The following is a 21,804-nucleotide window of genomic DNA, read 5'->3' as shown; positions in this document are numbered from 1 at the left end:
CTGGGTCTTTTTGCGTCCACAACTGAATCTGTTGTGCATCCACTGGTAGGGTGTCTAAAAAATTTAGAGTCATTACTGTCTCCTCTACTTTCGGTATTAGCGGCGGGGTGTCTGGGAGGGGAAGTCTGCTCAAAGCATCTGCATTTGCTACTCGCGTTCCCGGTCTGTGCTCCAGAACGTATCTATACGCCGCCAGTAGCAACGCCCAGCGTTGGATTCTAGCTGATGCAATCGGGGGGTATTGACTTGTCTTCTTTTAATAACCCTAATAACGGCTTATGGTCCGTCACAATGGTGAATTTCCGCCCGTACAGATACTGGTGAAATTTTTTTACTGCAAATATCACCGCCAGTCCTTCCTTCTCGATTTGGGCGTACTTTCTCTCAGCCATCGCCAAGGTCCTCGAAGCATAGGCTATTGGCCGTTCTTCCCCATTCCTTCCTCTATGGCCTAAGACGGCTCCTACCCCATAAGGTGATGCGTCACACGTGACCACCAACTCCTTCCTTGGGTCATAATGCTCTAGGACATTTTCGGATGACAGCTGTTCCTTAATGTCCCTAAATGCTCGGTTTTGGCGGGCGGACCATTTCCATTCTTGTCCCTTTTTTAGTAGCTGGTGGAGGGGTTCTAGGATGGACGCCCGATTTTCAATAAATTTGCCATAATATGTTACCAATCCTAGAAATGATCGTAGCTCCTGGACCGTGGTGGGAGCTGGGGCTTCTTTTATTGCCCTTACTCTGTCTTCCAATGGGTGTAAGCCCGACTCGTCTGCTTTATATCCCAGATACGTCACTTGTGGGGCCAGAAAAACACATTTGTCTCTTTTCAGCCGTACGCCTGCCTTTGCGAAATGCCTGAGCACTTCCTCCAGGTTCCTTAAGTGTTCCCTGTTTGTCCTACCCGTGATTAAGACATCGACCAAATAAATCGCCACCTGCGGTAGTCCCTGCAGAATATTTTCCATCGTACGCTGGAATATAGCGCAGGCTGATGACACTCCAAAGGGTAGCCTAGTATAACGAAAAAGTCCCTTCAGGGTGTTGATCGCAGCGAACTTCTGGGAGTCCTTGTCCAGTTTTAACTGCAGGTAGGCGTGGCTCATGTCCAGTTTCGTGAACAAAAGCCCACCTGCCAATTTGGCATATAGGTCGTCTATTTTCGAGATCGGGTATTTGTCCAGCAGTGCGTATTTGTTTACCGTCTGTTTGAAATCTCCACAGAGACGTATCGAGCCGTCTGGCTTCAAAATTGGTACCACCGGCGCTGCCCATTCCGAGAACTGTACTGGTCTGATAATGCCGTCGCGCCGTAACCTTTCTATTTCGACATCTACTTTCTTCCTTAATGCAAAAGGTACCGGCCTGGCCTTACAAAATTTCGGAAGGCCTTCTGGGTCCACGTGCAAAGTTGCTTTGGCGCCTAAACTTTCCCCAAAACTTTCTTGGAAGACCTCCGGGTATTTTTGGAGTACTCCACTCAACTGCCCGCTTCCACTCTGGAAAACTTTCATCCAATCTAAGTTTAGGTCTTTCAGCCAGTTCCGTCCTATTAAATTCAGTCCGGAGCCCTCTACTATCGTCAATGGTAATCTGAGCAATTGTTTGTCATATTCCACGGGTACATGAGTCGTGCCTAGAACTTCCAGGAGTTCCCCCGTGTAGGTTTTAAGTTTCGCCGATGTTTTTGTTAGGGTTAGTGGCTGGAGTCCATCTTTGATTTTTTTAAATGCTGCCACTCCCATTACTGATACGGCCGCACCTGTGCTATTTCCATTATTGTCGGCCGGCTGTTCACCTGTGGGGTAATCTTAATAGGTTCTGCTTTCTTCGTCTTCGTATTATATTACTGTTCCCCTTCGGAGGAGGATGGGGCATCTACGTTGTGTACTTCCCTGCGTCTCCACCTGCTATTCTTCTTTTGCCACCTCCTTCTAGGGTTTCTGATGCTGTTACCCCACTCTGTCTGGTGCCAGAAACGGTCCTTCTCTGTTGGGGGAGCCTCAGCCGGTAGTTCCCTTTGTCTCCAGTTAGTCCTAGCAGACTTGGCGGCAGTTCTGGGGTTTTTCTTTGGCCCTCTGTTCCTCAGGCTTTTCCTGAGGGCGGCTATCTGGTAGCTGGACCCATTGTGGTTGTCCCTCTCCCAGGAATCTACCTCCATTGGCGTGCCCTGTAGTTCCTGTGCCCCACTTGCTGCCTTTTCTCAGGACAGTGCGAGCTGTAACGCCCGCCTGCAGTCTAGCTGCGTTTCCGCCAACAGGCACTTCTGTATTTGGAGGTCATTTATGCCACACACTAACCAGTCCCGAAGCATTTCATTTAGTGTCGGGCCAAACTCACATTTTTCCATCCGCCTTCTCAGGCGGGTCAAGAAATTCGTGACTGACTCTCTGTCTTCCCGAGATTGTGTAGAATCTGTACCTACGCAAAAAGAGGGGTGGTTTTGGGTCATAGTGCTCTTCCACCAATTTTGTTAATTCTTGGAAAGGTATCGTGTCCGGCGTATCGGGGTAAGTGAGACTACGTATGATGGTGAAGGCTGAGGGACCGCACGCCGACAGCAGTATAACCCGTTTCCTTCTGTCCTCCGTTATCTCATTGGCCTGGAAAAAGTAACACATTCTCTCCACATACTGGGACCAGTCCTCAATAGTCGGGTCGAATGCATCCAACTTCCCAAAAAGAGGCATTTTTGAAAGAGCAAGGCTTACCCTCCGAGTGCGGCAGCTGGTCTCCGCAAGGTTCTTTGTTTACCTCGTCGCCACTGTAATTATCCACAGGAGGCAGGGGTTCCGTCACCACACCAGTATTTATTTGCAGTAACTTATATACAAGAGCAGCTCCAAACAGTGCTGCTAGCATTCCAGTCAACTTAAAACTCCCTCACAAAGCCTACACAGGTGCTTATATGGGCCCCCTCAATGAACTATCATTGAGGGAGCTCATACTCCAATTGGCCAACCAATAATGCCAATTGGAGGTCATTACAGTTGTCTTCCGAGGAACGATCGCGCCTGTATCCATTGGAGCTATGGAGTCTGAGGTGATCTTATTGAAACATGTAGGCTGTGATCCTCCGACCCCGCGGCAGGTCAGAAAATCCCCGGGGGGGGGCTCGAGAATCGAGCCACGCCGCCCCGACGCTGGCACGCCGATTCTCCGGCACCGATTCTCCGGTGCCCGCAGGATCGCTGTCACGCCGGTCGGGGGCTGTTGAAAGCAGCCCCCCCCAGCGATTCTCCGGGCCTCGACGTGTCGAGTGCCCGCCGAGATCGGCTGAGTCCCGCCGGCACGAGTCACGCATGGTCCCACATGGCGGGACCTGGACGTTCTGTCTGTGGGAGACGTCCAGGTGGGAGGGAGCGGGGTGATCCGATCCCAGGGGGGGGGGGGCGGCCTCCATGGTGGCCTGGCCCGCGATTGGGGCCCACCGATCGGCGGGCGGGCTGGTTCCGTGGGGGCCTATGATCCTTCGCGCCGGGCCCCTGTTGGGCTCCGCCATATTGCCCGGGGGCCGGCGCGGAGACGGGAAGCCACGTGCATGCGCAAACTTGCACCGGCCGTGCTGCACCAGTTGGAGCAGCGAAGACCACTCCTGCGCCGACCTTTCCCTTTAGGAAGGGGTGAATACCTGACAATTGAGGACCGTTGACGCTGGAGTGGTTCCCGTTGTTTTTCACGCCGGCGTCAGAACTTGGCCGCGAATTGGAGAATCTCAGCCATAATATGCTTCGGGGAGTTGAGAGGATGGATTCTGAGCGGATGTTTCTTTTTGTGGGAGAAACTAGAATTGGGGGATACAGGGTGGGCTTCTCCCCATCGACGGCGTTTCCGACGGCGTGAACTGGCCCCGGGGACTACCGATTCAGCACGACTCTGGAGCGGTTCACGCCGCTCCAGCCTCCCTTCCCGGCGCCAACTGGGCACCGCGCCAACCCACGCATGTGCAGTGGCTTCACTGAAAGTGCCGGCCCCAACGTAACATGGCGCAGTGGTTCAGGGGTATGCGCGCAGTAAAGTAGGCCCGGGGAGGGAGAGGCCGGCTCGCCGATCGGTGTACTCCGATCGCGGGCCAGGCCCTATCGGAGGCCCCCCCCTGGGGACGGAGCCCCCTCCCCCCCACAGGCTGCCCCCCGACCCTGCGACCAGAGTTCCCGCCGGGTGTGAGCAGGTGTGGACGGCACCGGCCGGCCACTGCCTTTTCCGCGCGGCCGCTTGGCCCATTCGGGCCGGAGAACCGTTGGCCCGGCTGCGGACAGCGACTTCAATATGCAGGTGGACTGGGTAAATAATGCTGCCAGTGGACCCAAGGAAAGGGAATTCATTGAATGTTTACAGGAGGGCTTTTTGGAACAGCTTGTGATGGAGCCCACGAGGGAACAGGCCATTCTGGACTTAGTGTTGTGTAATGAGCCAGACTTGATTAAAGATCTTAAAGTAAGGGAGCACTTAGGAGGCAGTGATCATAATATGGTCGAATTCAATCTCCAATTTGAAAGAAAGAAGGTAGAATCAGATGTAAAGGTGTTACAGTTAAATAAAGGTAACTACAGGGGCATGAGGGAAGAACTGATGAAAATCGACTGGGAGCAGAGCCTAGTGGGAAAGACAGTAGAACAGCAATGGCAGGAGTTTCTGGGAGTAATTGAGGACACAGTACAGAGGTTCATCCCAAAGAAAAGAAAGGTTATCAGAGGGGGGATTAGGCAGCCATGGCTGACAAAGGAAGTTAGGGAATGCATCAAAGCAAAAGAGAAAGCCTATAATGTGGCAAAGAGTAGTGGGAATCAGAAGATTGGGAAAGTCTACAAAAACAAACAGAGGATAACAAAGAGAGAAATAAGGAAAGAGAGGATCAAATATGAAGGTAGGCTAGCCAGTAACATTAGGAATGATAGTAAAAGTTTCTTTAAATACATTAAAAACAAACGGGAGGCAAAAGTAGACATTGGGCCGCTCCAAAATGACGCTGGTAATCTAGTGATGGGAGACAAGGAAATAGCTGAGGAACTAAATAAGTACTTCGAGTCAGTCTTCACAGTAGAAGACATGAGTAATATCCCAACAATTCAGGAGAGTCAGGGGGCAGAGTTGAATATGGTAGCCATCACAAAGGAGAAAGTGCTAGAGAAACTAAGAGGTCTATAAATTGATAAATCTCCAGGCCCAGATGGGCTACATCCTAGAGTTCTAAAGGAGATAGCTGAAGAAATAGTGGAGGCGTTAGTTATGATCTTTCAAAAGTCACTGGAGTCAGGGAAAGTCCCAGAGGATTGGAAACTCGCTGTTGTAACCCCCCTGTTCAAGAAGGGAACAAGGAAAAAGATGGAAAATTATAGGCCAATTCGCCTAACCTCGGTTGTTGGCAAGATTCTAGAATCCATTGTTAAGGACGAGATTTCTAAATTCTTGGAAGTGCAGGGTCGGATTAGGACAAGTCAGCATGGATTTAGTAAGGGGAGGTCGTGCCTGACAAACCTGTTAGAGTTCTTTGAAGAGATAACAAGGAGAGCCAATGGATGTTATCTATCTTGACTTCCAAAAGGCCTTTGATAAGGTGCCTCACGGGAGACTGCTGAGTTAAATAAGGGCCCGTGGTATTCGAGGCAACGTGCTAACATGGATTGACGATTGGCTGTCAGGCAGAAGGCAGAGAGTTGGGATAAATGGTTCTTTTTCGGAATGGCAACCGGTGACGAGTGGTGTCCCGCAGGGTTCAGTGTTGGGGCCACAGCTGTTCTCTTTATATATTAACGATCTAGATGACGGGACTGAGGGCATTCTGACTAAATTTGCCGATGATACGAAGATAGGTGGAGGGGCAGGTAGTATGGAGGAGGTGGGGAGGCTGCAGAAAGATTTAGACAGTTTAGGAGAGTGGTCCAAGAAATGGCTGATGCAATTCAACGTGGGCAAGTGCGAGGTCTTGCACTTTGGAAAAAAGAATAGAGGCATGGACTATTTTCTAAACGGTGACAAAATTCATAATGCTGAAGTGCAAAGGGACTTGGGAGTCCTAGTCCAGGATTCTCTGAAGGTAAACTTGCAGGTTGAGTCCGTAATTAAGAAAGCAAATGCAATGTTGTCATTTATCTCAAGAGGCTTGGAATATAAAAGCAGGGATGTACTTCTGAAGCTTTATAAAGCATTAGTTAGGCCCCATTTAGAATACTGTGAGCAATTTTGGGCCCCACACCTCAGGAAGGACATACTGGCACTGGAGCGGGTCCAGCGGAGATTCACACGGATGATCCCAGGAATGGTAGGCCTAACATACGATGAACGTCTGAGGATCCTGGGACTATATTCATTGGAGTTTAGGAGGTTGAGGGGAGATCTAATAGAAACTTACAAGATAATGAATGGCTTAGATAGGGTGGATGTAGGGAATTTGTTTCCATTAGCAGGGGAGACTAGGACCCGGGGGCACAGCCTTAGAATAAAAAGGGAGTCACTTTAGGACAGAGATGAGGAGAAATTTCTTCAGCCAGAGAGTGGTGGATCTGTGGAATTCATTGCCACAGAGGGCGGTGGAGGCTGGGACGTTGAGTGTCTTTAAGACAGAAGTTGATAAATTCTTGATTTCTCAAGGAATTAAGGGCTATGGAGAGAGCGCGGGTAAATGGAGTTGAAATCAGCCATGAATGGTGGAGTGGACTCGATGGGCCGAATGGCCTTACTTCCGCTCCTATGTCTTATAGAGGTGTTGACCTTGGGTAGGGTGCTCTTTCCAAGAGCCGTGCAGACTCGATGGGCCGAATGGCCTCCTTCTGCACTGTAAATTCTATGATAATCTATGAAGGAAGTGGAGGAGACGCTATTGCAGCACAGTGATCAACTTGCCTCGATGGGGAAAGAGATGCGGAAGGTGATGGATACTAACAAGGATCTGCGAGGAAAAATGGAAGACCTGGAAAACAGATCCAGGCGACAGAATTTGAGGATTGTGGGGCTGCCTGAAGGAGTTGAAGGACCGAAGCTGACTAAGTATTTTGCCGCGATGCTGGCAAAATTATTGCGGGAGGGGGAGGATCCCTCCCGATATGAACTGGATTGGGCTCATCGGTTGTGGAGGCCTGTACCAAAGGCGAGTGAGCCGCCGAGGGCAGTGACTCTGTGCTTCCGTAGGTACAGGGTGAAGGAGAAGGTCCTGAGCTGGGCCAAGCAGAAGCGGGTGGTGCAGTGGGCTGGAGCTGGTATACGTGTATACCAGGACTTTACGGTGGAGCTGGCAAGGAGGCGGGCTGCCTTCAACCGGGTGAAGAGGGCACTGTACATTAGCAAGGTGCAGTGCGGCATTGTAAATCCAGCGAAGCTGAGGGTGACTTACAAGCTCAGGGACTTTTATTTTGGAATGGCGGAAGCAGCGGAGGAGTTTGCGAAAGCAGAAGGACTGTGGCAGAACTGGGAAATTGAGAAATGGCCATGTGCCGATGTAACCTCATGACTGTATTTTCTTCTTTTTTGTATCACTGCGCACGGGTGTAGAGATTAAATTAGCTAATGTGGTATATATTTGATGTGGAGATGCCGGCGTTGGACTGGGGTGAGCACAGACTTCGTACGGTATATATTTGGACAAGGGAAGGGATGGGACTTTCACTCGAAATGAGAGTTCTTTGGGGTGTAGGTGGATAGGCGGGGTTTGTGTGCTAAAAGGGGATCTTTGGGCTTTCCTAGGGCTGGACAAGTGGGAAAGGGACCCGGGCGGGGGGCCTCCACGCTGGCCGGTTTAAGCCGGCCAGTGACGGGAGTGAGGTGGGGGGAGGGGCTGCGGCCATCGGAGCCTGGCAGAACAGGGTCCGAGTGGTCTAGCCGGAGTGGAAAGTTGGGGGGAAGGAACCGAGGTTGGGAGGAGGGGTTTTACAAGAGGCAGTGGACGGGAGGAGCTGGAGACCTGCGGTGGGGTGTGGGGGGGGGGGGGGGGGGGGGGAGCTGTGTAAGATTAAGGTTGACTACGGGTAATCCCTGATTCCTTTTTGTCATTTGTTTATGTAAACATGCGGGTTGAGGTTTTGGGGGTTGGTGGGCGGATGGGATCGTTGTTATTATGGGGACTGATATATCTTGCTGATTATTGTTTATTGTTGATGGATGTAAATGTGGGAGAAAATGTGAAAAAGGAGAATAATTTTTTTTTAAAAAAGATAAGAGAGTCAAGAATGTATGGTGGGAAGGGGGTGATGGTTTGGGGGTGGGGTAGTCAGGAAAGTAGAGTTAGGACACAATCTGATCAGCCTTGATCTTATCAAAAGGTGCAGCAGCTCGAGGGGCCGAGTGGCCTACTCCTGCTCCCAGTTTCTATGTTCACAACACACGGATCAGAGGAAACTGGGAACAAATGGAAAATGGTTCAAATGGACAGTTTTAATTTTCACATCGATTGGGAGAAGTAAAAGACGTCTGGCTGTGAAGACGGTGTATTTCTATCGTGTTTCCTGAGCAGTTTTCAATATGTTTTATAAAGTAACAAGTTAGCAGGCTGCACTCGATTTGGAAACGAGGAAATGAACCATAATTAATTTAAATCAGGGCAGCAAAGGGAACAATTCTGAAACAGTGAACATCCCATGGTGGAGTTTGATATTTAGCTCGAGGTGGAGAAAGATTCAAACCGAGGAATTAAGTTTAGTAAAAGGCTGTGACTGCCAAGGAAGGAGAATGGAGATGAACCTGTTAAACTAGGCCCAGCTGTCAGATGCACCTACAGAGAAACAGTATGGAGTATTTAAGGGGGTATTTAGTACAGGACAAGACCAAAACATTCCCCTAAAGAGCAGCAAACGTCTGCAGTCAGGCAGCCAAAGTCCGGGAAGTGGAGTGTAAAGATTCAGGAAATGGTTCACACAAATACAGAGACGAGGGGGGAAAAAAGTTCCAGAAATAGAGCGAACAACAAAGGAACAGAAGGATTAAATTGAGGTTTGCACAAGGGATATTGGCGCAAAGGTTCAGGTAATATAAAGACAAATCATGAAAGTTTATATAATTATATTAACATTAAATGAGTGATTCTGAGAAACACAGAACAATTAAAAACAGACAGGGCTGTACAAAACATGGAAGATTTATTAACCAAGAATTTTGGATCCTTTATCACTGCAGGGAAAGAAGATGACATATCAGCGGTACAGAACAAATTAAAATCCATGAGCTTGATTTGGGAATAATGCTGTTAGGTTCTAAAGTTTACAATGTTTATTTACAAAAGCTGGGACAGAGAAAGTGAGCAGAGAAAGACTTTGATCTTTCACAACATCAGGACGAGCCAAAGCTCTTTCAAACCAATGAAATAATTTTTGTGGAGCAGTCACTGTTGTGGTTCAGGAAACACGGCAGCTAATTCTGTGCACAGCACAATCCCACAGACAGCGATGTCCCTGTGATTAGACATTCAACATTAATGATGTCTCAGGGATCAATATGGATCCAGTTTATAATCACCGTGCTCTGCTTTGAAATAGTGTCCCAAGGTCTTTACATGAATCTGAGAGGGCAGCTCTCCCTCGGGACTGATCCTGTGACAGTGCAGCATTCTGTCAGTAACACACTGAGTGTGCAGCCTAGTTCCTGTCATCAAGTCTCTGGAATGGGAGTTTAATCCAGAACATTCTGAGTCAGAGGTGAGGGTGTTTCCGGTGAGCCAAGGCTGGGAGTGAAATTTAAACCGGAATATTCGTGTCTTGTGATTGATAGATTTTTCCAAGGTCAGGATATTGAGGATTATAGAGCAAAGGAGGCTCAATGATCTCCTCCTGTTTCAAGACACTGAACACAGACAGAAAATGTTTCACATTCTTTTATTCTTTCACTGCGTGGACACTTCACTGGTTAACACAGCATTTTTATTCACATCCCGAATCACCCTGGAGAAGGTAGTGGTGAGCTGCCTTCTTGAACCGCTGCAGTCCATGTGTTGTAGGTACACCCACTGTGCTGGTAGGGAGGGAGTTCCAGGATTTTGACCATTTGACATTGATTGGGAGAAGCAAAACAGCTTCATCACCCCTGGTCTAACGTCTTCGAAACACTGCGGGGACGAGAAGGATAATCCATGTTTCACCCACCCCAGGATCAGCTGTGATGCCCTCATGGTTGAATAGGTCAGGTTATCTCAGACCACCAACATCCCAGTGAGCATTTATAAAGGGGAGATTAAAAAGTTATGTGAAGGACAGCGGAGATCCTAACAGGATTCTGACATTGTAATAAAATGGTGGATTATTGGAGATTGTCACTGTGAGGATGGACCTCACTTTGATCAGCTGGTAGTGTGTGCAAATGTTTATTAACCTGTCACTTTAATTGTTTTTCAGACACTAACTCATTTACTGTGCTTTTCGCAGTTTTCTGCTATTATTTTGGTCAGTGACGTCCAGCTAGATTATTCTGATGATCAAATTGATGTTTGTTAACCAGTCCCGTTGACTGTTTCTATTACAGATATGAACACACACACTGTGATATACACTGTCGTCTCTGGGATTAAAGATTTTCCTGAGGTGATTAGTGCAGCGATGGTGAATGGTGTCCAAACTGGCTACTATGACAGTAATATCCGTCGCTGCATCCCCAGGCAGCAGTTCATAGCAGAATTTTTCGATAAGGAATTCTGGGATGATAGCACCGATTCGGACATCGAACATTCAAACACGGCAAAGGAGAATCTGAATGCAGCAATGAAGATGGTAAACGAGACATCTGGTAAATTCTGTCATGTAGAAACGTGTCACTTTACCCCATGTCACAGCCTGTCCCCGAGCAATGTCCCCTAACTTGTCACCTTCGCAAATTAGGCCTCAATTTTGTTATGCCCCCGGCTGGGGACAAATTAATGAGCTCTCCTTTATTACACCGAACCTTGGTTGGTCACAACAAGGTTAATTGTAAAGGAATCCCTTCACCCGTAGATACCTTTCTCTGTCCAAATATATTTACTTTTTAGAAGGGGCCAATTTAAGCAGGCTTTCTCAAATCAAAGAACGAATGAGTTTATTAGTAAAATCCTGGGAAATTAATACAAACACAATACTCACACTGATTAGAAATGAGAACTTCAAGATCCAGGTAAAAGTAAAAAAATATACAAATCAGTCTTCCAACTTTGCAGATGACACAAAATTGGGTGGGAGGGTGAGCTGTGAGGAGGATGCAGAGATCCTTCAGTGTGATTTGGACAAGTTGAGTGAGTGGGCAAATTAATGGCTGGTGCAGTATAATTTTGAGAAATGTGAGGTTATCCACATTGGTAGCAAAACCGGGATGGCAGAATGAGGGGATCAATTAGGTTAAGGAATGTGCAAAGAAACCTGGGTGTTCTCGTACACCAGTCACTGAAGGTAAGCGTGCAGGTGCAGCAGGTGGTAAACAAGGTAAATGGTATGATGGCATTAATTGTGAGAGGATTCAAGTACAGGAGCAGGGATGTCTCGGTGAGGCCACACCTGGAATATTGTGTGCAGTTTTGGTCTCCATGTCTGAGGAAGGATCTTGTTGCTATGTAGGGAGTGCAGTGAAGGTTTAGCAGACTGATTCTAGGGAAGGCAGGATGGAAGTATGAGGAAAGATTGAGTCAATCCTGATTGTATTCACTGGAGTTCAGAAGAATGAGGGGGAACTGTATTGAAACCTCCAAATTCTAACAGGACTAAACCGGATAGATGCAAGAAGGATGTTCCCGATGGTGAAATGAATGAATGAAAATGAAATGAAATGAAATGAATGAAAATCGCTTATTGTCACAAGTAGGCTTCAATGAAGTTACTGTGAAAAGCCCCTAGTCGCCACATTCCGGCGCCTGTTACGGGAATTGAACCGTGCTGCTGGTCTGCCTTGATTTGCTTTCAAAGCCAGCGATTTAGCCCTGTGCTAAACAGCCCCAAACAGTGGGGATGTCCAGAACTAAAGGTCACATTCTTAGAATTTGGGGAAGACCATTTTGGACAGAGATGAGGGGAATGTTCTTCACCCAGAGAGTGGTCAGCCTGTGGAATTTGTTACCACAGGAAGTAGCTTAGTAAAAACATATTGTATGTTTCCCAGAAACAATTAGATATAGTACTTGGGGTGACCACCAGGAAGGCGGAGGTGCAGTGAAGGAAGGCCCAGGGGGCAGTCTGTGAGTATGGGGAAAAGGCAAGCCGGATGCTGGCGCATCAGCTTCGGAAGCGGGACGCAGCTCGGGAGATCGGGGGAGTTAAGGACAGGGGAGGGAGCGTGGTGCGGAGTGGGGTTGGCATCAATGGGGTCTTCAGGGACTTCTACGAGGAATTGTACCGATCCGAGCCCCCACTGGAGGAGGGAGGGATGGCCCGTTTCCTGGACCAACTGAGGTTTCTAAAGGTGGAAGAGGGACTGGTGGTGGGACTGGGGGCCCCGATTGGGCTGGAGGAGCTGATCAAAGGGATAGGAAGCATGCAGGCGGGGAAGGCACCGGGGTCGCACGGTTTCCCGGTCGAGTTCTATAAAAAATATATGGACCTGTTGGGCCCGCTGTTAGTTAGGACCTTCAATGAGTCAAGGGAGGGGGGGGGGGGGGCTTTACCCCCGACGATGTCCCGGGCACTGATCTCCTTAATCCTGAAGCGGGGCAAGGATCCCCTGCAATGTGGGTCTTACAGACCGATTTCCTTGCTAAATGTAGATGCCAAAGTGCTGGCGAAGGTCTTAGCCACGAGGATTGAGGATTGTGTGCTGCAGATCATCCATGAAGACCAGACGGGGTTTGTGAAGGGGAGACAGTTGAACGCGAATGTGCGGAGGGTTTTGAACGTTATCATGATGCCGGCGAGGGAGGGGGAGGCGGAGATAGTGGTGGTGATGGACGCTGAGAAAGCCTTCGATCGGGTAGAGTGGGGGTACCTGTGGGAGGTGCTGAAGAGGTTCGGGTTTGGGGAGGGATTTGTCAGGTGGGTTAGGCTGTTGTATGAGGTCCCGATGGCGAGTGTGGCCACAAATAGGAGGAGGTCCGAGTACTTTCGGTTGCACCGAGGGACGAGACAGGGGTGTCCCCTGTCCCCCCTGCTCTTCGCACTGGCGATTGAACCCCTGGCTATGGCACTGAGAGAGTCGAGGAACTAGAGGGGGTTGGTGCGGGGTGGGGAGGAGCATAGGGTGCCGCTCTATGCGGACGACCTGCTGCTGTATGTGGCGGACCCGGAGGGAGGAATGCCAGAGGTAATGAGGATGCTTAGGGAATTCGGGGACTTTTCGGGGTACAAGCTCAATATGGGGAAGAGCGAGCTGTTCGTAGTTCAGCTAGGGGACCAGGAGAGGGGGATTGGCGAGCTCCCATTAAAAAGGGCGGAGAGGAGTTTCAGATATTTGGGGGTCCAGGTGGCCAGGAGCTGGGGGGCCCTGCATAGGCTTAAATTTACAAGGCTGGTGGAGCAAATGGAGGAGGAGTTCAAGAGGTGGGACGCGTTGCCGCTGTCCCTGGCGGGTAGGGTGCAGTCAATCAAAATGACGGTGCTTCCAAGGTTTTTGTTCCTGTTCCAGTGCCTCCCCGTGTTTATCCCGAAGGCTTTTTTCAGGCGGGTTAACAGGAGTATAATGGGGTTTGTGTGGGCGCGAGGGACTCCGAGGGTGAGAAGGGTGTTCCTGGAGCGAAGTAGAGATGGGGGGGGGCTGGCGCTGCCCAACCTCTGTGGGTACTACTGGGCCGCCAATGCGACAATAGTGCGCAAGTGGGTGATGGAGGGGGAGGGGGCTGCATGGAAGAGGCTGGAGACGGCGTCCTGTGTGGGTACGAGACTAGGGGCGCTGGCAACGGCGCCGCTGCCGCTCCCTCCAAGGAGGTATACCACGAGCCCGGTGGTGGTGGCGGCCCTCAAAATTTGGGGGCAGTGGAGGCGGCACAGGGGGGAAGTTAGGGCCTCGGCGTGGACCCCATTACGGGGGAACCACCGGTTCGCCCCAGGAAGAACAGGTGGAGGGTTTTCGGGGTGGCACAGGGCAGGCATACGAAAGCTGGGGGATCTGTTTGTGGACAGGAAGTTCGCGAGCTTGGGTGAGCTGGTGGAGAAGTACGGGCTCCCCCCCGGGGAACACTTTCAGGTTCTTACAGGTAAGGGCGTTTGCCAGACGGCAGGTGATGGAATTCCCACGGCTACTGCCACACACAGTACAGGACAGGGTGCTCTTGGGGGGGTGGGTGGGATTGGGGAAGATCTCGGAAACTTACCAGGTGATGCAGGAGGAGGAGGAGGCCTCGGTGGTGGAGTTGAAAGGTAAGTGGGAGGAGGAGTTAGGAGAGGAAATCGAAGAGGGGACGTGGGCAGATGCCCGAGGGAGGGTGAACTCTTCCTCTTCGTGCGCGAGGCTCAGCCTCATACAGTTTAAGGTGCTGCACAGAGCACACATGACCGGGACAAGGATGAGCAGGTTCTTTGGGGGTGAGGACAGGTGTGTTAGGTGCTCAGGGAGCCCAGCAAATCACACCCATATGTTCTGGGCATGCCCAGCGCTGGAGGACTTTTGGAAGGGCGTAGCGAGGACGGTGTCGAGAGTGGTAGGATCCAGGGTCAAACCGGGCTGGGGGCTCGCAATATTTGGGGTGGCAGAGGAGCCGGGAGTTCAGGAGGCGAAAGAGGCCGGAATTCTGGCCTTTGCGTCCCTGGTAGCCAGGCGAAGGATTCTCCTTCAGTGGAAAGATACGAGGCCCCCAAGCATGGAATCCTGGATCAGCGATATGGCAGGGTTCATTAAATTGGAGAGGGTGAAATTCGCCTTGAGAGGGTCGGTACAAGGGTTCTTTAGGCGGTGGCAACCGTTCCTAGACTTTCTGGCAGAACGCTAGACATTGGTCAATGGCAGCAGCAGCTCGGGGGGTGGGGTTACTTTATTTTTGTTTTTGTTATTTACACTGGAGGGTCTGAGGGGGTGTATACACCTGTTGTGTTAAGTCGGGGTGTTAATGTTAATTTATTATTTAGGTATGGGGGGGAGGGGTTTGGCGGGTTTGCTTTTTTAGATTGTGTTTTGTACTTAACCCTGTTGGGTTCTTTTTTCTTTCTCATTTTGTTATTGATAGTTTATGAAAACCTTTAATAAAAATTATTTTATCAAAAAAAATAGTCGCTTCTGCTAAATGTTGTTCCGGTGACAGAGATACAGAGATTGCTTTTTGCTGCAAATTCTTTCTGGGTAGATTGACTGTGTTTTTGTTCAAACACACAAGGACACCATCTTCAAGCACGGACCCCTGGGACACTGCACTCAGTCCATCCCCCAGCACTGACCCCTGGGACACTGCACTCAGTCCATCTCCCAGCATTGAGCCCTGGCTCACTGCACTCAGTCCATCTCCCAGCACTAACCCCTGGGACACTGCACTCAGTCCATCTCCCAGCACTGACCCCTGGGACACTGCACTCAGTCCATCTCCCAGCACTGACCCCTGGGACACTGCACCAATCCATCTCCCAGCACTGACCCCTGGCTCACTGCACTCAGTCCATCTCCCAGCACTGACCCCTGGGACACTGCACTCAGTCCATCTCCCAGCACTGACCCCTGGGACACTGCACTCTGTCTATCTCCCAGCACTGACCCCTGGGACACTGCACTCAGTCCCTCTCCCAGCACTGACCCCTGGGACACTGCACTCAGTCCCTCTCCCAGCACTGACCCCTGGGACACTGCACTCAGTCCATCTCCCAGCACTGACCCCTGGCTCACTGCACTCAGTCCATCTCCCAGCACTGACCCCTGGGACACTGCACTCAGTCCATCTCCCCGCACTGACCCCTGGGACACTGCACTCAGTCCATCTCCCAGCACCGACCCCTGGCTCACTGCACTCAGTCCATCTCCCAGCACTGACCCCTGGGACACTGCACTCAGTCCATCTCCCAGCACTGACCCCTGGCTCACTGCACTCAGTCCATCCCCCAGCACTGGACCCTGGGACACTGCACTCAGTCCATCTCCCAGCACTGACCCCTGGCTCACTGCACTCAGTCCATCCACCAGTGCAGACCCCTGGCTCACTGCACTCAGTCCATCTCCCAGCACTGACCCCTGGGACACTGCACTCAGTCCATCTCCCAGCACTGACCCCTGGCTCACTGCACTCAGTCCATCTCCCAGCACTGACCCCTGGGACACTGCACTCAGTGCACCTCCCAGCACTGACCCCTGGCTCACTGCACTCAGTCCATCTCCCAGTGCAGACCCCTGGCTCACTGCACTCAGTCCATCTCCCAGCACTGACCCCTGGCTCACTGCACTCAGTCCATCTCCTAGCACTGACCCCTGGGACACTGCACTCAGTCCATCTCCCAGCACTGACCCCTGGGACACTGCACTCAGTCCATCTCCCAGCACTGACCCCTGGGACACTGCACTCAGTCCATCTCCCAGCACTGACCCCTGGGACACTGCACTCAGTCCATCTCCCAGCACTGACCCCTGGCTCACTGCACTCAGTCCATCTACCAGCACTGACCCCTGGGACACTGCACTCAGTCCATTTCCCAGCACTGACCCCTGGGACACTGCACTCAGTCCATCCCCCAGCACTGACCCCTGGCTCACAGCACTCAGTCCATTTCCCAGCACTGACCCCTGGGACACTGCACTCAGTCCATCCCCCAGCACTGACCCCTGGCTCACAGCACTCAGTCCATCTCCCAGCACTGACCCCTGGGACACCGCACTCAGTCCATCTCCCAGCACTGACCCCTGGGACACTGAACTCAGTCCATCTCCCAGCACTGACCCCTGGCTCACTGCACTCAGTCCATCCCCCAGCACTGACCCCTGGCTCACAGCACTCAGTCCATCTCCCAGCACTGACCCCTGGGACACTGCACTCAGTCCATCTCCCAGCACTGACCCCTGGGACACTGCACTCAGTCCATCTCCCAGCACTGACCCCTGGGACACTGCACTCAGTCCATCTCCCAGCACTGACCCCTGGCTCACTGCACTCAGTCCATCTCCCAGCACTGACCTCTGGCTTACTGCACTCAGTCCATCTCCCAGCACTGACCCCTGGCTCACTGCACTCAGTCCATCTCCCAGCACTGACCCCTGGCTCACTGCACTCAGTCCATCTCCCAGCACTGACCTCTGGCTTACTGCACTCAGTCCATCTCCCAGCACTGACCCCTGGGACACTGAACTCAGTCCATCCCCCAGCACTGACCCCTGGGACACTGCACTCAGTCCATCTCCCAGCACTGACCCCTGGCTCACTGCACTCAGTCCATCTCCCAGCACTGACCCCTGGGACACTGCACTTAGTCCATCTCCCAGCACTGACCACAGGACACTGCAGCTCTGAAACAGCTGTAGCACATCTACAATAGAGCTTTAACACGGCTATAATGCAGCACTGACAGGACGGAGGAGATTGACCATTCTCTTTCATCACTGGATGTCTGTCCTCTAATGGAGTTCGTTGGCACTGACCAGCATTGCCACCCCTCCCCTGCTGGATTAGTGACCTTCTTGGATGGTCTTCGCCTTCGCGCGGGTAGAGGAGTTCCGGTGGGTGTCTGCAATGCTCAGTGGGCATGAAGGAGGCGTCGCTAAATTTGGGGGCTGCATGTTCTTACCCTTGGCCGCCATGATGTTCCAGCAGCTTCCTATTGCATAGAGAGATAGCTCTGAGCAGGAGCACCCTTTAAATATGGCATCAGGTTTACTGAAGGCCTGAGATGATGATGGGCCAGGAGAAGCTGAGTGGGCCCACCAGCGATCCGGTGTGTTCCCCAGGGATGAATAATTAATGAGGTGGGAATGGGATCAAACGGCAAGAAAAGTGGCTGATGGGTAAAACTTCCTTTGTGAAATCTGGGATGATTCAGACACCTTCCCCTCTGATCAGTACGTTTGTGATGGTCTATTAACTATTCAATATTGATTATTGATCCCTGTTTGGTCACTGATAGGAATCCACATTCTTCAATGGATGTGGTCTGTCGAGGTCACTGAAGACGGCTCCATTAGGAGGTCGATGAGAGTTGGATTTGATGGAAAGGACTATATTAGTTTAGAACCAGACAGAATGAGATGGGTCGCATCTAATCCCATCGCAGTGAAGACCAAAGAGAAATGGGATTCGGATCAATCCTGGAACAAGCACTGGAAAGCATATCTGGAAGAAGTTCATGTTCAGCATTTAAATGAATATTTAGAAGCTGGAAAGGATTATTTTGAACGGAAAGGTATTGATTTCAGTTTGATCCATGTTCTGATCTAACTTCACTGATCTATCAAACCGTTCTCCCATTCCATTCAGTGTCTGTCTATTGTTTGTGTTTTCACCCTTTCCCGTTACAGTTCAGCCTGAAGTCTTCATCTCCAGAAGTGAGCCCAATAGTCAGTACAAGCCGCTCACTCTCTCCTGCCTGGTCACTGGGTTTTATCCTGTAGACATCGAGGTGACCTGGCTCAGGAATGGAGAGGTAATATCTGAGACACTATCCTCGGGGGTTCGACCGAACCACGATGGGAGCCATCAGATCCAGAAAGAGATTGAAATAAATGCTGGGGATGAGGATCAATACTCCTGTCAAATTGAACACAGCAGCCTGGCAGAGCCCAAGGTCCATCAGTGGGGTAAGGAACTGGACTGGATATATGTGTTTGTGTGTGATTATGTATGTGCATGCAACTGTGTGTGTGTTTGTGTGTGTACGTCTACATGCAAAATATGAACAGGTGCAGTTTATTCAGTCTGTTTTACCATTCAATGAGATAATAGATTATTTAGCCCTCAGTTCCATTCATGAGTATGAGGAATGAGAACTGGAACTGATCATTCAAGCCCACCTTCCCAGCAAGTTCTAGAACCCCTACAGTACAGAACGAGGCCATTCAGCTCATCATGTCTCCACTGACCCTACCGAGGCCCGCTTCCCGTCCCTGTGATCGCACCCGTACTTTGGGCACTAAGGGGCAATTTAGCGAGGCAAATCCACCTAAACTGAACATCTTTGGACTGTGGGAGGAAACTGGAGTTCCCGGAGGAAACTCACACAGACACGGGGAGGAAGTGCAAACCCAGTCACCCAAGGCCGGAATTAAACTCGGGTCCCTGGCGCTGTGTGGCAGCAGTGCTAACCACTGTGTTCAGCTGATTCTTGTCTAAGTGCCTGGAACTCAATCGCTGGACATTTGTTCAGCCTTTTCTTTGAGTTGGATTCTCTCCCTTATTCCGTGTGCAGTCATTTAGGACTAAGTTCTGCTGTTGGGTTGTACCAAGTGCTTCTTTTGAAGCGTTTGCTCTGTTTCTCTGTCGTTTTCCTCATTATCAGCTCTGCCCAGTTTCCTGTGGTCAGTTTATTCCTCATCCCTTTGAAGTTTGATGTGAAAACCATCAGTGATGCTGCCTCCTGGGCCGTACAATGTAACCCTGGAGAATGAGCAAGGACAGGACACAGAGACATTGGTGGGAATTAGAACTGAACTGGCCGGGAAGGTAACCCACGGGATTGGGACAACACGGATTTGACACTCCCATCAATGGGAATCTTCAGTGACTTCACTGGAGAGTGAAATCGGGCGAGTGTAAAACCAACGTTTCAACCAATCCCATCACTTCCCAATGGGCGACTTCAGTTCAAATTGTCCCCAATTAACACAGAACTGGGAATGGATCCGGGAACAGGGATACACTCCTCACATTATTCACATGTGTTTCAGAAATCCTGGAAAACAGTGGGGGACGCTCCCATCTTGGAATTAGAGTCGGATCAGTGATCCTAGCACTGACTGTTATATTCGGCATAATCGGAATAATCATCTGGAAAAGACATCGGAGAGGTAAGAGTCCAGGAGAGCGGAATGTAGAACTGAGGGGACAGTGTGAGTGTGAGGAATCTCCAGTACTGGGAGTCCAGGACACTGAGAGGGGAGAGTGAGAGGGAGGGGAATGTAGAACTGAGGGGACAGAGTGAGTGTGGGGAATCTCCAGTACTGGGAGTACAGGACACTGAGAGAGGAGAGTGAGAGAGAGGGGAATGTAGAACTGAGGGGACAGAGTGAGTGTGGGGAATCTCCAGTACTGGGAGTCCAGGACACTGAGAGGGGAGAGTGAGAGGGAGGGGAATGTAGAACTGAGGGGACAGAGTGAGTGTGGGGAATCTCCAGTACTGGGAGTACAGGACACTGAGAGGGGAGAGTGAGAGAGAGTGGAATGTAGAACTGAGGGGACAGAGTGAATGTGGGGAATCTCCAGTACTGGGTGTACAGGACACTGAGAGGGGAGAGTGAGAGAGAGGGGAATGTAGAACTGAGGGGACAGAGTGAGTGTGGGGAATCTCCAGTACTGGGTGTACAGGACACTGAGAGGGGAGAGTGAGAGAGGGGAATGTAGAACAGAGGGGACAGAGTGAGTGTGGGGAATCTCCAGTACTGGGAGTACAGGACACGGAGAGGGGAGAGTGAGAGAGAGGGGAATGTAGAACTGAGGGGACAGAGTGAGTGTGGGGAATCTCCAGTACTGGGAGTACAGGACACTGAGAGGGGAGAGTGAGAGAGAGGGGAATGTAGAACTGAGGGGACAGAGTGAGTGTGCGGAATCTCCAGTACTGGGAGTACAGGACACTGAGAGAGGAGAGTGAGAGAGAGGGGAATGTAGAACTGAGGGGACAGTGTGAGTGTGAGGAATCTCCAGTACTGGGAGTCCAGGACACTGAGAGGGGAGAGTGAGAGGGAGGGGAATGTAGAACTGAGGGGACAGAGTGAGTGTGGGGAATCTCCAGTACTGGGAGTACAGGACACTGAGAGAGGAGAGTGAGAGAGAGGGGAATGTAGAACTGAGGGGACAGAGTGAGTGTGGGGAATCTCCAGTACTGGGAGTCCAGGACACTGAGAGGGGAGAGTGAGAGGGAGGGGAATGTAGAACTGAGGGGACAGAGTGAGTGTGGGGAATCTCCAGTACTGGGAGTACAGGACACTGAGAGGGGAGAGTGAGAGAGAGTGGAATGTAGAACTGAGGGGACAGAGTGAATGTGGGGAATCTCCAGTACTGGGTGTACAGGACACTGAGAGGGGAGAGTGAGAGAGAGGGGAATGTAGAACTGAGGGGACAGAGTGAGTGTGGGGAATCTCCAGTACTGGGTGTACAGGACACTGAGAGGGGAGAGTGAGAGAGGGGAATGTAGAACAGAGGGGACAGAGTGAGTGTGGGGAATCTCCAGTACTGGGAGTACAGGACACGGAGAGGGGAGAGTGAGAGAGAGGGGAATGTAGAACTGAGGGGACAGAGTGAGTGTGGGGAATCTCCAGTACTGGGAGTACAGGACACTGAGAGGGGAGAGTGAGAGAGAGGGGAATGTAGAACTGAGGGGACAGAGTGAGTGTGCGGAATCTCCAGTACTGGGAGTACAGGACACTGAGAGAGGAGAGTGAGAGAGAGGGGAATGTAGAACTGAGGGGACAGAGTGAGTGTGGGGAATCTCCAATACTGGGAGTACAGGTCACTGAGAGGGGAGAGTGAGAGAGAGGGGAATGTAGAACTGAGGGGACAGAGTGAGTGTGGGGAATCTCCAGTACTGGGAATACAAGACACTGAGAGGGGAGAGTGAGAGAGAGGGGAATGTAGAACTGAGGGGACAGAGTGAGTGTGGGGAATCTCCAATACTGGGAGTACAGGTCACTGAGAGGGGAGAGTGAGAGAGAGGGGAATGTAGAACTGAGGGGACAGAGTGAGTGTGGGGAATCCACAATACTGGGAGTACAGGACACTGAGAGGGGAGAGTGAGAGAGAGGGGAATGTAGAACTGAGGGGACAGAGTGAGTGTGGGGGAATCTCCAGCACTGGGAATACAGGACACTGAGAGGGGAGAG

General features: G+C 51.0%; 1 protein-coding gene across 1 annotated transcript in view; it reads left to right on the top strand.

Annotated features, from left to right (window-relative positions):
* Nucleotides 1–21,804, top strand: part of LOC140389075 (uncharacterized) — an 80,640-nt gene that overhangs the window by 41,025 nt on the left and 17,811 nt on the right. The window contains exons 7-10 of the mRNA XM_072473236.1: nt 10,447–10,707; nt 17,901–18,176; nt 18,292–18,570; nt 19,657–19,776. Of these exons, the coding sequence (XP_072329337.1) occupies nt 10,447–10,707; nt 17,901–18,176; nt 18,292–18,570; nt 19,657–19,776 (936 nt within the window). The remainder of the gene's footprint in view (nt 1–10,446; nt 10,708–17,900; nt 18,177–18,291; nt 18,571–19,656; nt 19,777–21,804) is intronic.

Source organism: Scyliorhinus torazame, chromosome 14 (genome assembly GCF_047496885.1).
Source record: "Scyliorhinus torazame isolate Kashiwa2021f chromosome 14, sScyTor2.1, whole genome shotgun sequence".
Lineage (NCBI taxonomy): Eukaryota > Metazoa > Chordata > Chondrichthyes > Carcharhiniformes > Scyliorhinidae > Scyliorhinus > Scyliorhinus torazame.
Note: the sequence above shows the minus strand (reverse complement) of the source record. Positions and strands in the feature narration are given on the sequence as shown.